This window comes from Ranitomeya imitator, chromosome 1 (genome assembly GCF_032444005.1).
Source record: "Ranitomeya imitator isolate aRanImi1 chromosome 1, aRanImi1.pri, whole genome shotgun sequence".
Classification (NCBI taxonomy): Eukaryota; Metazoa; Chordata; class Amphibia; order Anura; family Dendrobatidae; genus Ranitomeya; species Ranitomeya imitator.
In genome coordinates this window covers 444986370-445004054 of record NC_091282.1, presented here as the reverse complement: position 1 = coordinate 445004054, position 17685 = coordinate 444986370, and the positions used below count along the sequence as shown (strand labels likewise).

General features: G+C 41.2%; 1 protein-coding gene across 1 annotated transcript in view; it reads left to right on the top strand.

The window, feature by feature from the left end:
* The window catches only part of GLIS3 (GLIS family zinc finger 3), a 669467-nt gene that overhangs the window by 592167 nt on the left and 59615 nt on the right, over positions 1 to 17685 (top strand). The window contains exon 9 of the mRNA XM_069764174.1: positions 3227 to 3393. Within this exon, the coding sequence (XP_069620275.1) occupies positions 3227 to 3393 (167 nt within the window). The remainder of the gene's footprint in view (positions 1 to 3226; positions 3394 to 17685) is intronic.

Here is a 17685-nt window from a genome sequence, read left to right as displayed (position 1 = left end):
AATAACGAGTGTCCCACAGCGAACTCATGTGTAGAAGAGCCGTAAGTGAGAGCACCGGAGCTGATCAGCCTGTGAACTCTTACGGCGGCTTAGTGATACACTGCAGGAGCGATTATCTCCTGTCAGTGTATCGCCGGCGGCTGGGTAGAGAAGTCACATCTCCTGATGTCACTGTTCTACACACGAGATCGCTGTGGGACACTCAGTATTAAATGGACTAAGGTGAGTATATGTTGGTTTATTATTTTTGATTGTTTGCAGGAGACACGGACATCGGAGATAAGGTGTTCGGTGAGTATGTATTGTATATGTGAATGTGTAAATTATGTGAATGTTTTGATTGAACACAGGCGCCGGATGATGAGACTATTCTCCCATCATCGGCTCATGCTGTCTCTGTGATTTGTGACAAAAGACATTGCCGGATGGGAGTAGTAATCCCATCAGACAATGCCTGAGTACACACACATCGCATGGGTACACACACACACACACAGACAGACACACACAGTCACAGACACACACAGACACACATATATTCTCCGCCCACCCACTCTTCCTCCTTCTGACATCATTTCCCTTTGACAATTTGCAGCGTTTTTGGCAGTAATTCTGCAGAAAATATGCAGCAAATACGCAAACCTTGTTACACCTGCGTTTTTGCTGCAGATTTGACTGACTCAAGTGAAGTCAATGAGTCAAAATCGCTGCAGAAACACAAAAAGAATTGACATGATGCAGAAAATAAAACACTGCAAATAAGAACGGAAATTTATGGATCATGTGCACAACACTTCAGAATTGTCATTGCATTACCTTGGCTTAGTATTCCATTTCATTTTTGGAGCATTTCTGCGTGTAAAAAAAACACCGCGAAAATGCATCAAAAATGCATCGTGTGCACATAACCTTAAAGCAATGATTCCAATATATTAAAAGGTTAAAAGCTTTGATGGGAAAAGGAATGCTCTTTAATAATATAGAATCAATACCATAGAAGATCACAAAGACCCTAGGGGAAGTAGGGGTCTGTATGTTTCCACAAGTTTCATCAGATTGCATATCGCTTCCTCAGGGGGGAGCATTTTGTGGCAAATTGAATTGCAAAGTGTAAATTCAAATTCATCGAATCAAGTGAATTTCATGAAATTCTGCACAATTTACATAAATTTGATTTGCTTATCAATAGTGAAGCATTTTGAGTGCCAACTATACAATGCACCCATCCCATCCGCTATGTTTCCAAGCACGTTGATTATGGTAAAAATATTTAGTCTTCAATAGAACTGTTTTTTTATTAATATTTTTCATATCAATTATTAACATGCATTGACTGTATGTACAGATAAGACAGCACATTCTCTAATTTTCACTTTATATTTTATGTTGTCATCAAGGCCTAAAATGTAGACATGGCTAACATTAGAAGTTAATTTACTGATCTCATCATTTATGCTAAAGCATTTACATATCCAATTACAACCTTACCATGAGCCCAACATAACTTTCCAATAAGCATAGGGCCTCCTATGAGTGTTTTCTACAGAAAGTAGGTGAAGCTCATCTATCTATATAATCGTCTAAGGTCCCCTTCTGTCTGTTTGTCACGGCTGGGCACGACCAATCAGCGACAGGCACAGTCAGGCTGCAAATTGGCCCCTCCCTACTCCCCTCCAGTCAGTTTCCCCTCCATACTCCCCTTCAGTCAGCGCCCACATAGCGTTTCGGTAGTCTGTTAAACGGACTGCATTGCACCGCGGCATAACGCTGTGTAACGCAGTCCGTTAACGCTGCCATTAACCCTGTGTCACCAACTTTTTACAATTGATGCTGCCTATGCAACATCAATAGTAAAAACATATAATGTTGAAAATAATTTTGAAAAATAATTATATTCTCACCTTCCATCATTCCCGCTCCTCGCGACGCTTCGGTCCCAAGAATGCATTGCGGCAATGACCCGTGATGACGTAGCTGTCTCACGAGATGATGAGTTAGCGGTCTTGCGAGACCGCACATCATCACAGGTTATTAACGCAAGACATTACTGGGAAAGGAGCATCATGAGGAGCATCGCTAAAGGCCTCGCTGGATCCGAGGGCCACCAGAAGGTGAGTATATAACTATTTTTTATTTTAATTCTTTTTTTAACAGGGATATGGTGCCCACATTGCTATATACTATGTAGGCTGTGTTATATACTACGTGGCCTGTGTTACATACTGTGTGGGCTGTGTTATATACTGCGTGGGCTGTGTTATATACTACGTCGCTGTGCTCTACACTATGTGGGCTGTGCTATATACTACGTGGCTGTCCTATATACTCCGTTGCTGTGCAGTATACTATGTAGCTGTACTATATACTATGTGGCTGTGTTATATACTGCATGGGCTATGCTATATACTATGTGGATATGCTATATACTACATGGGCTGTGCTATATACAACGTGGCTGTGCAATATACTACGTGGCTGTGCCATATATTACGTAGGTTGTGTTATATACTGTGTAGCTGTGCTATATACTATGTGCCTGTGCTATATACTACATGGCTGTGCAATACACTATGTGGCTGTGCTATATACTATGTGGCTGTGTTATATACTGCGTGGGCTGTGCTATTTACTTTGTGCCTGTGCTATATACTACGTGGCTGTGCTATATACTACATGGCTGCTATATACTATGTGGCTGTGCTATATACTACATGGCTGTGTTATATACTACGTAGCTGTGCTATATACTGCGTGCCTGTGCCCTATACTACGTGGCTGTGCTATATACTACGTGGCTGTGCTATATACTGTGTGGGCTGTGTTATATGCTACATGGCCTGTGAGATTCTTTCGCCTGGGGCCTCAAAAACCTGCAGCTGGCCCTGGCTTCACTGATTGGTCATGGCCGGCTGGCCGCGAACAATCAGCGACAGGCACAGTCCGGCCGTGAATTGGCGCGGGATTTGAACCATGCTTCGCTAATTGGTCGTGCCCGGCCGGCTGAATCCTGTGTATTCATTGCATTATTCTGTAATCTTCATAAATAAACTACATACATATTCTAGAATACCCGATGCATTAGAATCGGGCCACCATCTAGTGTAATTATAATTAACTAATTTATCCAATTGGGAGTGATCAAGAATTTTACCTGAATTTATTTTTGTAGGAAAATGTTTGTTTTTAAGTTGATATTTAAACTGATATCCATTCTGCTTCATTTTAGTTTTTCACCTCATCATCTAAGCCCACGGAGACTTAATGCAGCCTCCAGTATGATGCCCAAAAGAACTCCACAGCCACCCCAAGTACAGCAGCCAGGCGCATCCTACTCCAAGACTTATCCTGCAATCCCGAACGCCTCAATACAACCAAATAGTCTTCATGTCCAAGGTGAGAAGCACTAATTTGTTCTGTTGAATTATGAATTTACAGATGTACAGAGCAGCCGCCAAAATCAAAGTCTTACACTCCATGCTATTTGCTGAGCGCAGCCGTTCAGAGATTAAGACTCTGATTCATCCTAAGTGCTTACTCCAGAAATATGGCATAAAACACTCTGAAAAGTCTCAACTTACATTTTTTTACTTAGTTTAATTAGTTTTCATGCCAGTATTGGCCAGCTATGCCAAAGTGGGAGGGACATGGCATTGAGACACTGCTTCGTCTAATAAATGAAGAGGTGTGGTATACTTTACGCTACAAATCCTTTGGTTCCTTACTGGAGTAAGATTTGTGAAGAGGAGCATGTCATTTTTAAAACTCACCTGATTCATTAAGAGGCGTGCACCTATTAAGGAATCAGGCACCTCTGACTCAAACACGCCCCCTCATCAAGATTGGAGTGAACAACAGCGGTCTTGATGAACCTTGGTCTAAGTGTATAAATAGCATGATTCGTAAATAGCATAGATGACCTACATCAATGCCATAATGACCCATATGCTTCATGATGGTGAATTCTACATCCATAATTTTATATGTGTAAACAAAATTATATTTGCGTTATGTTAACATTAGCAGGTGACACTTTGGCTAAATTGAAGAGTTTGTCCACTACTCTAACAAGCCCTTTTCAATCCCTATGTTGCACCACAGTAAAAAAAAATTACACATATGCTCACCATCTGCGCCAGCGTTTTTCTAGCAATGTTGGTACTGGCTTTCCTGGGGCTCGCGTGACATGATATTGTTATGTGAATCAGCACTGCCAGGCATCAGCGCTGGTTTCACACTCATTACGGACATAATTGACATCCAGAGGAAGTGGAACAGCAGCCGCAACTCTGACTTTCTCACGATGTCTGATTTGTCTGAATAAGGGAAGAGTGATGCAGCGCTGATACCGTAGGTGAGCATAGGTGTTCCTATTTCACTTGGGGAAAACATTGAGATTGAAAAGAGGTGGTCAACCCCTTCCAAGAAACTACTAATAGCAACGTTTTCAAGACTGTTTAGGACTTCTCATCAGTCTTGGTTATACAATACTGTTATTGTCACGCTGTGACAGTATTCGGTAAGGAAGGGGGGCCTCAAACTGTCCCTGGAACTGAGACCCTAACTACCCCTGTTCCAGGGGTACTCTTGAAGGTAGAGAGGCCCGAGTCTCCGTCCATTTCTTTTTTAATAAATTTGCAAAAATTACTACATTTCTGCTTTTTATTCAGACTGGGTGCAGAGTGTACATTAATGAGAAAAATATGAATTTACGAAATGGCTGCAATGAAACAAAGAGTGAAAAATTTGAAGGGGTCTGAATACTTTCCGTACCCACTGTATATGCACATACACACATAAGGTACATATAGATATAGATATAGACATATATAGTGCGTATATATATATATCTGTCTATCTATATATATATATACTATATACACTACAGAAACATGAATTGCACATATACACATTGAGCACAAACACATATACAGTGGGGGAAATAAATATTTGATCCCTTGCTGATTTTGTAAGTTTGCCCACTGACAAAGACATGAAAAATCTATAATTTTAAGGGGTAGGCTAATTTTACCATTAAGAGATAGAATATCAAAAATAATATCCAGAAAATCATGTTGTATAAATTATATAAATGTATTTGCATTTTGCAGTGAGAAATAAGGATTTGATCCCTCTGGCAAACAAGACTTAATAATTGGTGGCAAAACCCTTGTTGGCAAGCACAGCAGTCACACTTTATTTTGTAGTTGATGATGAGGTTTGCGCATATGTCAGGAGGAATTTTGGTCCACTCCTCTTTGCAGTACATCTGCAAATTATTAAGATCTGGAAACTCGTTAGGCCACTCCATGAATTTAATGTGCTTCTTTTTGAGCCACTCCTTTGAGGCCATGTTTGCGTGTTTTGGGTCATTGTTTTGCTGGAAGACCTAGCTACTACCCATTTTTAATGTCCTGGCGAAAGGAAGGAGGTTGTCACTCAGGATTTTTTGGTACATGGCTCTATCCATTCTTCCATTGATGCGGTGAAGTAGTCCTGTACCCTTAGCAGAGAAACCCCCCCAAAACATAATGTTTCCACCTCCATGCTTGACAGTGGGTACGGTGTTCTTTGGGTCATTGTCAGCATTCCTATTCCTCCAAACACGGCGAGATGAGTTAATGTCAAAGGCCTCAATTTTTGTCTCATCTGACCACAGCATCATCTCCCAATCACTCACAGAATCATCCAGGTGTTCATTGGCAAACTTCAGACGGGCCTGCACATCTGCCTTCTTGAGCAGGGGGACCTTGCGGGCACTGCAGGATTTCAAACCTTTACAACGTAATGTGTTAGCAATACTTTTCTTAGTGACTGTGGTCCCAGCTGCCTTGAAATCATTAACAAGTTTCCCCCTTGTAGTTTTAGGTTGATCTCCCACCTTCCTCATGGATACCCCACGAAGTGAAATTTTGCATGGTTCCCCAGATCAATATCGATTGACAGTCATTTTGTATTTCTTCCATTTTCTTACTATTGCACCAACCGTTGTCTCCCTCTAACCCAGCGTCTTACTTATGTTTTTGTATCCCATTCCAGCCATGTGCAGGTCTATTATCTTGTCCCTGACATTCTTATAAAGCAATTTGGTCTTGCCCATGTTGTAGAGGTTAGAGTCTGACTGATTAATTGAGTCTGTGGACAGGAGTCTTTTATAAAAGTGATTATGTAACACAGCTGTCTTTAATGGAGGTAACGAGTTGATTAGGATCATCTAACTGGTCTGTAGGAGCCAAAACTCTTAATGGTTGGTAGATGATCAAATACTTATTTCTCACTGCAAAATACAAATAAATTTATATAATTTATACAATGTGATTTTCTGGATTTTATTTTTGATATTCTATCTCTCAATGTTAAAATTAACCTACCCTTAAAATTATAGACTGTTCATGTCTTAGTCAATGAGCAAACTTACAAAATCAGCAAGGGATCAAATACTTATTTCCCCCCCCCCCACTGTATACTCACTCTTTTTTGCATCATCATGCACACAGGCCAGACCCCGCTCTGCTGCTCTCAGCCTGGCATCCTCCCAGCACTGATCCTCCCTCATTCTTAGCCTGGCATCCTCCCAGCACTAATCCTCCCTCACTCTCAGCATGGCATCCTCCCAGCACTAATCCTCCCTCACTCTCAGCATGGCATCCTCCCAGCACTAATCCTCCCTCACTCTCAGCATGGCATCCTCCCAGCACTAATCCTCCCTCACTCTCAGCATGGCATCCTCCCAGCACTAATCCTCCCTCACTCTCAGCATGGCATCCTCCCAGCACTAATCCTCCCTCACTCTCAGCATGGCATCCTCCCAGCACTAATCCTCCCTCACTCTCAGCCCGGCATCCTCCCAGCACTAATCCTCCCTCACTCTCAGCATGGCATCCTCCCAGCACTAATCCTCCCTCACTCTCAGCATGGCATCCTCCCAGCACTAATCCTCCCTCACTCTCAGCCCGGCATCCTCCCAGCACTAATCCTCCCTCACTCTCAGCCCGGCATCCTACCAGCACTGATCCCTGGTCACTCACGCTTAGCCTGGCTTCGTCCCAGCACTGATCCTCCCTCACTCTCAGTCCAGTATCCTCCCAGCACTAATCCTCCCTCACTCTCAGCCCGGCATCCTCCCAGCACTGATTCCCCTCACTCTTAGCCTGGCATCCTCCTAGAACTGATCCTCCCGGCACTAATCCTCCTTCACTCTCAGCGTGGCATCCTCCCAGCACTGAACCGCCCTCACTCTCTCCTTTCTAGACTGCTGGTGACATCACAGCAGAGGGAGGAGAAGCTCAGTGCTGGAATCCTCCATCTTGTTCTCTTCACAACCCTGGCCCCGCCCACCTCCTCCTCTCATTGGTTTCTGCAGTCCTGCTGCTCGATTTCATTGGCTGAGCAAGCTAGAGTCAGCAGCTGCTGGAAATCTGAACCAGGTGCTGCCTCTGAGTGACTCACATATGTAAATTAGCATTTTGGCTCTGAACAGGAGATGGGAGCCTCCCACCCAGCCAGCCCCAGTTAGACGTCATTGGGTTATTGCACCAATAGATTTCCTCATAATATAAGGGGATCCCTTCAACTCTATATAGACAGCAAACGATAGGAGAACAAAGAAGGACCACTGATCCAATGTATAAAGATATATAAACAACACGTTTTATTAATACATATAATACATATAGAAAATACCAAAGAATATGGATACTTGGCAGATGGGACAGTGCACTATTTAGTACATAGGGTCTAGTTTTTGATTTATTTTATATATCGCTTTATATATGTTTATAGGTCTGTGCTTGTCCATTAGGTAATTATGCAATATATATTATGTGCATGTGTGCTACATTATGTGTTATTTATTATATATATTTATTGTATGGGAGTATGTTGTAATGGTTATGATCTGTGTCGGACATGGTATTAATCACTGTTTTAGAGATGCTTATTTGCACTAACAGTGTTATCATTTTTCCGTGGCCGCTATATTTATATTCGTTATATGTATCTAACTTAATATCACCAGGTTGATCCACGGGTTATCTATACGTCTGTTAATGCAGACTTAGTGTAGCCGCAGATGTACGACCCGTTAATATACAGCTTCGTTACAGCGTAGTGTGAGTCGAGATTAAGGGTTGTATGCAGTTATTCTGGTGGCAATATGCGCGCATACCTGTGCATGCGCTGTAGCGCCATGGTGGGACGGCGCTCTGTTTATGTTGCTCGTTGTCTGGGAGACGGGCGGGTCATGTGACCCGGCTGCGTCACCGGATACCGGGCGCATTGAGCGACGCGCTCTCCGTGGCGTTGCATCATGGGGGTTATGCGCCACCGAATGTGATGCCAATTACCGCATTAGATAGGTGCTATATATGGGGGTCCATTTCTGGCTACTTTACCTCCCGACGAAGCTGTAGGAGACAGTGAAACGCGCGTCGAGGTTCATTGTGCACGTGCACCTTTGCTGCCATGTCTACAGGTATAGTTTTATTGTAGAGATATGTACTGGGGTTATTTCTTGCATTATGGCTGGCCGCTTTTTCAGTCTATTTAGTGTTGCATGAATATTATATAGCAACAGCCATATATGCAGCCAGCTATACCTTTGGTATTACATCTTTGGTGGATAGCAGGTTAGGTATATTACTTTGAGCTATAGGTAGATATTCTTTGGATATTTTATCATAATATAGGTATATCTCCTATGCTCTATAGGGAGTCATCATTATTATTAGCATATACTGCTGTCCTCCTCTTACATACATTGTGGCATCGGTGTTCCGTGCACATATTGGTCTATGTACTGTCCCATCTGCCAAGTATCCATATTCTTTGGTATTTTCTATATGTATTATATGTATTAATAAAACGTGTTGTTTATATATCTTTATACATTGGATCAGTGGTCCTTCTTTGTTCTCCTATCGTTAGACGTCATTGGGGCCTGATTAGCAGAAGCAAAGAAGGGGGCCCGGACTAGGTGAGACACACTGCTAGCTGGTCTCACCAGTCTGGGCCCCCCTCTGCTCACCTGTTCCCATACACCAGTAATGGCAGTAGTGCCCTGAGGGCGGCCATGCTAACCACTGCATTGGACTGCAGCATTAGTGTAACTCACCTATGTTATTTGTGTAGATCAGCTACTAATACCCACACTATTAAAACAACCATGCAGCACATATGGAATAGTACTGTGTGGCATGCTACAATAAAAGTATAGTGACGTTTGTAATGTTACACTGAAATCGCTACCACACACCACAGCATTGGATGCAATGATTTCTTATTGTGTGACCTGAAACATAGTCACAAACATTTTCTGTCACTGCTTGCAAGTTGCACTCGACACGCTATAGTCTTCAGTGCAAGACGCACATGACACGCAACCTGCAGCTTGACTGTTTTACTGAAATTGTAGAGAGTTGCTGTCACGTGTCACATGTCGCTGTGTAGCCGTACAGTTGAAGCAATTTTTGCCAGATGGAGATTGGATCTAAGATGTGAAAAGCACATTCTTAAATATCTTATTTTGATTCAGGATGGGATGCAAGGAATTCTACCATTGTAGTCTATTCGCTGCTTATAATTATAACTGCTATGAATAGCTCAATAATAATGCAGTTGGGCTAAAATTGTTGAATTACGTTTTTGTCTGCTGCTTCATTTACTTTGAGGCTGGGGTATCCCATAGATCTTTGTCACACAGTGTGCCTGAGATTTGATCCATTATGTAACAAGTCTATGACTTATTAAAGGCAAGCGCCCTCTCTTCCAGGACATCTGTCATAGGCTCCACATTATACAACAATAGTGAGAAACTTAACACCAGCAGATAATTTATGGGCCGAGTGCTCTGCATGGGACTTTGTGCGGATGAGAACTCAATAGTTGCCTGATGCAACGTGATTCGCTATTGTTACAACTTTAAGGGTTGACAGAAAAGCAGTCAAGTCAAAATGTCATTTAGTATCCAGCAAGAACAAATAGTGCAATATCCAGGACAGATTGTTGGCTGACCTTGTATGTTTTACGTATAGTGATCCGTGATATATGTCTGTGGAATATTTCTTGGATTATTACTGAGAATTCACATGTTTTTCTATACTACAAACTTAGTGAAGGCTTATACAATTCGCTTTTTTCAGGATAATCGATTCTGCTTTGATAGCTTAGTATCACTTTTCAAGTACATAATGCTGTTTTTTTATCGTAATCCACTACATTTTCCATTTGTACGATTTAAAGCTTATTGATTCTAGATATAAAAATATCTTGACAGAGTAGTATGAATGCAGATACAGTCAACATAAAACACAACCACTTCACGACCTTGGGGTTTTCTGTTTTTGCATTTCCGATTTTTGTTCCCCTTCTTCGCAGAACCAAAACTTTATTTATTTTTTGGTCAATATGACCTTGTGAGTTTTGTTTTTTGCAGGAAGAGTTGCACGTTTGATTGACACCATTGGTTTTATCATATTGTGTGTTGTAAAACAGGGAAAAAAAACAAAGTGCGGAGAAATTGAAAAAAAGTGCAATTTCACAATTTTTATTTTTGGTTGTTTTTTGCCATGTTCACTAAATGCTAAGACTGACCTGCCATTATGATTCTCCAGGTCATTACATGTTCACAGATACCAAACATGTCTAGGTTCTGTTTTATTTAAGTGATGAAAAAAAATTCCAAAGTTGGAAAAAAAGGGGCCATTTTTCGAGACCCGTAGTGTCTCCATTTTTCGTGACCTGAGGCTGGGTGAGGGCTTATTTTTTGCATGCTGAGCTGATTTTTTTATTGATACCATTTTGGTGTAGATACAATGTTTGAATTGCTTGTTATTGTATTTTATTACAATGTTGCGGCAACCAAACAAATGTAATTCTGGCGTTTTATTTTTTTCTCGTTACGCCGTTTAGCGATCATATTAATTATTTTTATATTTTGATAGATCGGGAGATACTAAATATGTGTTTTTTTGTTGTTTTATTTGGAATGGGGGGTGATTTGAACTTTTATATTTTTTTAAAAGCATTTTTTTTTTACCTTTCACTGGCTTCGATAGTCTCCATGGGAGACTTGAAGCTGCGATCATTCAATCGCCTGTGATATGTGTAGCTAAAATTCCCATCTGCTATGGGCGCCGGATTGCTATGACAACTATAGGGGTCTCTTGCAGGCCCCGGGTTGTCATGCTAACCCATCGGCGACCCGTAGTCATGTGACACAGGCACCAATGGGCTTGATTTGTGACACGCTTCCAAGCTCGAGCATGTTAAATGCTGCTGTCAGAGATTAACAGCAGCTTTTAACATGTTAACATCCAAGGGTGGATCGCGATTCCACTCATAGCTGTTAGGGGCACATGTCAGCTGCTGAAATCAGCTGACATGTGCTGGAAAACATGCGGGCTCATCGTCCGAACCTGCATTGAGTGAGGGGATAAGACCTATAACGTTCCTATAGGTCATAGATCGTGAAAGGTTAAATAACTAAACCATAGAAATGCATTCACTGCACCACTCCACCTTTTTTTTCTCTTTTTTTATTGCAATGCTTGAGTAGTATTGATAATGCATGTCACCTGCTCCTAGTATCATTCTTACCAGTTGCCATTTTCTTCTCTTGCTAACGCCATTCTGGTTGCAGGTAACGGTCAAAAGCTCTCAATGTAAATCTGTGAGAGCCTCGTTCTGGCCTCTTTCTGGCTCTCATAGACTTACATGACCTTCCGGCACACCCAGCACCATCCTTATCAGGGTACTGCTATAGGCCCCGAGGCCTCAGCTCCCAACTCCCTCACACATGTTGTATATCTTTAAGGGGTATATATCGATATGTATTTCATGATTTATTAAATAATGCTTGTAAATACAGGTGTTCAAAAGTGTTGTATTACCGTTTTTTTTAATTTCCTAAAAGCTTGAAAAAACCTTCTAATTGTACAAGTTTACAGTATGAGATTTCCTCTCACTATGCAGTATGTCCCTGTGACATTGGCATTTGACAGGCTTGTCCTACATTATACTGTGTTCTGTATGATCACCAAGTCTTACTGCTTGAGGTGTCTTTGTGTGAAGATGAATTATGGCTCACTTTGTTAGACTGCAGTGTTTTCCCAATGAATGTAGAAGTAATGTGTGCGCCTGTTTTCAGAACTCTACCTCTTTAGAACAGTAGGACTAGTTTCTTGACAAGTCAGTGTTAAGGTCATAGCCCCACTTAGTATGATTTGTTGGACCTGCTGCTGGCTAAATTCATTCATTATTTATAACCTCATGCATATTTTTTTATTTTCTTTTACTATTTCCCTGCCTGTGACATGGACCAATTTCTGACAGGTTACACTGAACATTATTTAGGATGAGGACACATTAACAAGTCCTACATTCTGGTTGCACGTATAGCTTACAGCTCAATGTTCATTTTGCTAGTAAGAAATTATGTAGGCATTGTGTTACATATCATTAAAATCCTGATGGGCAGAAGGGGTTAAACACGTCCACTCTCTTAAGCTTAATTCCTAAGAGAGTAGTGTACAATTAAGGCCAGATTCTTTTAATGACAGTTATTTGTTTCCAGACGTATGCCATTTTTCTTAATTTATTTATTTATTTTCCATGAAATATGAATGTTATATGTGTATGCTATAAGTTAGCTGTAGTTTATGACATGATTGATAAATAACCATGAGCATCTAGGAATTTTATTTTTGTTTTCTGCAGTGAATGGGTATATAAATGTTATACAGTGAGTGAAATAAGTATTGAACACGTCACCAATTTTCTAAGTAAATATATTTCTAAAGGTGCTATTGAAATCAAATTCTCACCATGTTTCGGTAACAACCCATCCTATCCACACAAGCAAAGAAATCAAACCATAGATGTAAATACATTAAGTTGTGTATAATAATGAGAAATTATACAGGGAAAATGTATTGAACACATGAATAAAGTAATGACACCAGCTGAAATCTATCAGTAATTAGTAAGCAATCCAGGCACTGGGTGAAAAATAATATCAGCTGGTTCAACTGATGGCCTATAAAAAGGTGTCGCATTACAAAGGTGTCACACAAAAAACATCTCATGATGAGTAAAACCAGTGAGCCATCTCAAGACATTCGCAACCTTATTGTTGTAAAACATACTGATGACATTGATTACAGAAGAATTTCTAAACTATTGAGGGTTCCAGTGAGCATTGTTGGGGCCATAATCCAAAAGTGGAAAAAACGTCATTTCACCATAAACTGGCCATGACCAGTTGCTCTTAGAAAGATTTCAGACAGAGGAGTGAAAATAATTATAAGAGCTGTCCAAGAGCCAGTAACCACCTATAAAAGAGCTACAGAGAGATCTGCATTCAGCATGTACAATTGTTTAAAAGAAAACAACAAGTAATGCACTCAACCTAAATGGCCTCTATGCACGCTCACCAAGCAAGACTCTATTGCTGAACAAAAAGCATGTTCATGTGCATTTACAGTAGGCTGGAGAGTATATTCTGGTCAGATGAGACAAAAATGTAACTGTTTGGATCCCATAATACACCCCATGTTTGGAGGTCAAAAGGCACTGCATGTCACCCCCAAAACACTATACCAACAGTTAAGTTTGGAGGTGGGAACATCATGTTGTGGGGCTGTTTTTTAGCATACATCAAACTTCATATGATTGAAATGAAAAGACAAATGTACTGAAACATTCTTGAATAAAAAAACTGCTGCCATCTATCATAATGATGAAGATGAATTGAGGGTAGACATTTCAATTAGACAACAAACCCAAAAACACAGCCAAGGAGACTCTCAATTGGTTTCAGAGAAAGAAAATAAAGCTGCTAGAATGGCCCAGCCTATCACCTGACCTGAAGCCAATAGAACATTTAGGAGAGTAACTAAAGCTCAGAGTTCATAGAAGGAGTCCACGGAACCTTCAAGATTTGCAGAGTGGGTGGAAGAATAGGTCAGTATCCCACCTAAACCATTCATGGGACTAGCTTCTTCATAAAGGAGGCCTCTTGAAGCTGTCATCGCCAACAAAGGCTTTTTGTACCTGTTTCACTTCTCATTATTATACATAATTTATGGACATCTATGGTTAGATTTCTTTGCCTGTGTGAATTGGATGGGTTGTTACTGATATCTGGAGATAATTTCATGTCAATAGCACCTTTAGAAATATATATTTGTTAAAAAATTGGTGACGTGTCCAATACTTAATTCACCTACTGTATAGACATATCAGTATAGTAACAATATTTAATTAATAGAATTAAAAAATATGTTTATTTTTCTAGGTGCTTTGAAGAGCAGCGTACAGTAGTAGCTTTAAGTTATGTTCATACACACATTGTATGCTAAATATTATTATGGTGGATTTTTCACCAAATTATTGAGGGAGGGGAGTACATATTACTGTACCAGCATTGTGGCTGAGATTTAATAGAATGTCATTCAGATGCTGCACAAAAATTGACAATATAAATTGAACTGTAATGCAAATTATAAGAGCTTGTTCTGTTATGGATCTGGTGGTTAGGAGCACCCGGAACGACCTGATGGTTAAACTCACACAGGACAAGTATGGAATAGGATACTGCAAGGGCTCCAAGAAAAAACCACAGCGCCTGGCAAACTCCAAGTCCATCAAATTCAGGGCAGCACCTGAATCCACAAATGCCATAACAGAATAGGACGACAGAGAGCAAATCAGAGTAACGGACAAAAGAAATTTAGACTGTACAGTACTAATGGTGGCAGACCTAGCGAACCGCTTAGTGCGCTTAGGACAATCGGAGATAGCATGAGTGGAATCACCACAGTAAAAACACGGCCCATTCCGACGTCTGTGTTCTTGCCGTTCAGCTCTAGTCAAAGTCCTATCACACTGCATAGGCTCAGGCCTATGCTCAGAGAATACCGCCAAATGGTGCACAGCTTTGCGCTCACGCAAGCGCCGATCGATCTGAATGGCCAAGGACATAGACTCATTCAGACCAGCAGGCGCGGGAAATTCCACCATGACATCCTTAAGGGCTTCAGAAAGACCCTTTCTGAAAATTGCCACCAGGGCACACTCATTCCACTGAGTAAGCACAGACCACTTTCTAAACTACTGACAGTACACCTCCGCTTCATCCTGACCCTGACACAAAGCCAGCAAGATTTTCTCTGCCTGATCCACTGAATTTGGTTCATCATAAATCAATCCAAGCGCCAGAAAAAACGCATCTACATCACGCATTGCAGGATCTCCTGGCGCATGGGAAAATGCCCAGTCTTGAGGGTCACCACGCAACAAAGAAATAATGATTTTTACTTGTTGAACGGGGTCACCAGAGGAGCGGGGTTTCAAAGCTAGAAACAGTTTACAATTATTTTTGAAATTCAGGAACTTAGATCTATCCCCAGAAAACAAATCAGGAATTGGAATTCTAGGCTCTAACATCGAATTCTGAACCACAAAATCTTGAATGTTTTGTACCCTTGCAGTGAGATGATCCACACAAGAGGACAGACCTTGAATGTCCATATCTACACCTGTGTCCTGAACCACCCAGAGGCTTAGGGGAAAAGAAAGACAAAAAACACTGCAGAAAAAAAAATGGACTCAGAACTTCTCTTATCCCTCTATTGAGATGCATTAATACTTTGGGCCAGCTGTACTGTTATGGACCTGGTGGTTAGGAGCACCCGGAACGACCTGATGGTTAAACTCACACAGGACAAGCTCTGGGAAGTGGGAGTTCTGCCGACCGCAATCCCTAATCCTATCACACAACTAGAAATAGCCGTGGAGCGTACCTAACACGACCTAGACGCCTCTTCACAGCCTAAGAGCTAACTAGCCCTAAAGATAGAAAATAAAGCCTACCTTGCCTCAGAGAAATTCCCCAAAGGAAAAGGCAACCCCCCACATATATTGACTGTGAGATAAGATGAAAGTCACAAACACAGAAATGAAACAGGTTTTAGCAAAGGGAGGCCCGACTTACTAAACAGACTGAGGATAGGAAAGGTATCTTTGCGGTCAGCACAAAACCCTACAAAAAGACCACGCAGAGTGTGCAAAAAGACCTCCGCACCGACTCACGGTGCGGAGGTGCCACTCTGCATCCCAGAGCTTCCAGCTAGCAGGGCAAGATCATGATAGCCAGCTGGACAAGGAAACAATGAACAAATAAATAACTAGCAGGGACTTAGCTTCTGCTGGAGTAGACAGGTCACCAGAAAGATCCAAGAGCGAACTGAACCAGTACAAGAACATTGACAGCTGGCATGGAGTAACGATCTGAGTGGAGTTAAATAGAACAGCCAGCCAAAGAATAAACTACGTCACCTGTGGAAGGAACCTCAGAAGCAGCAGCTCCACTCACAGCCACCAGAGGGAGTCCATGGACAGAACTCGCCGAAGTACCATTCATGACCACAGGAGGGAGTTCGATAACAGAATTCACAACATTGTTCACACATAGCATAAATGCAGAGGTTTTTTTGCAGTGTTTTAGCTGCACATTTTCTGTAAGTGTCCGCATCATAATTGTCTCTGATTATTGTGTTTTTGCTGCATGTTTAATGCGTTTTACATTATTTGATGCATTTTTGATGCCCATTTGAAGCAACGTATTTATAGGGCACCTGACAGCTGATATGTGCTTCCTGATCAACGTGTGAACATAGCCTTAATGCATTTTTTTGTACAGAAAAGCTTAGATTTTGCATATGAAACATGCAATTGCTTTTTTTACATGCATTTTTTCAGGAACCCAACACATGCAATTTGTTTGAACAGCAGATTTTGTGCACAGAAGATGCCAAAGAAAAAATGTAGTATTTACTAGAAGTGGGAACATGGATTAAGGCTATGTGCACACGTTCAGGTTTTTTCGCGGTTTTTACGCGGTTTTTCACGGTAAAAACGCTATAAAAACTCATTAAAAACGCATACATTATGTATTCTATCATTTAGAATGCATTCTGCATGTTATGTGCACAAGGATGCGTTTTTTTCCGCGAAAAAAACGCATCGCGGTAAAAAAATGAGCATGTTCATTATTTTTGCGGATTTTCTGCGTTTTTCCCGCAATTCTATGCATTTGGGAAAAAACGCACAAAAAACGCACCAAAAACGCGTCAAAAACGCGTCAAAATCGCGGTAAAAACGCATGCGGATTTCGGGCAGAAATGTCCGGTTTTTGTCAGGAAAATTTCTGCAAGAAATCCTGACGTGTGCACATACCCTAAGGCTGTGTGCACACGTTGCGGTTTTTTCGCGGTTTTTTCGCGGGTTTTCCTGATAAAAACTCTATAAAACCGCAAAAAACCCACATACAATAAGCATCCCATCATTTAGAATGAATTTCGCATGTTTTGTACACATGATGCGTTTTTTTTCCGTGAAAAAAACGCATCGCAGCAAAAAACGCAGCATGTTCATTAATTTTCCATTTTTTTTGCAGATTTCCCACTCCAAAATGCATTGGGAAGTGTCCGGAAAAAACCGCGGCAAAAATGCATCAAAACCGCGGCAAAAAAGTGCCAAAACCGCGGCAAAATCGCTTGCGGATTTCTTGCAGAAAATGTCCGGAATTCTCAGGAATTTTCTGCGAGAAATCCTGAACGTGTGCACATAGCCTAAGGGTGACTGCAGATGTTGCATATGTAAATTTCCTGCACTGATTTTTCAGGGATA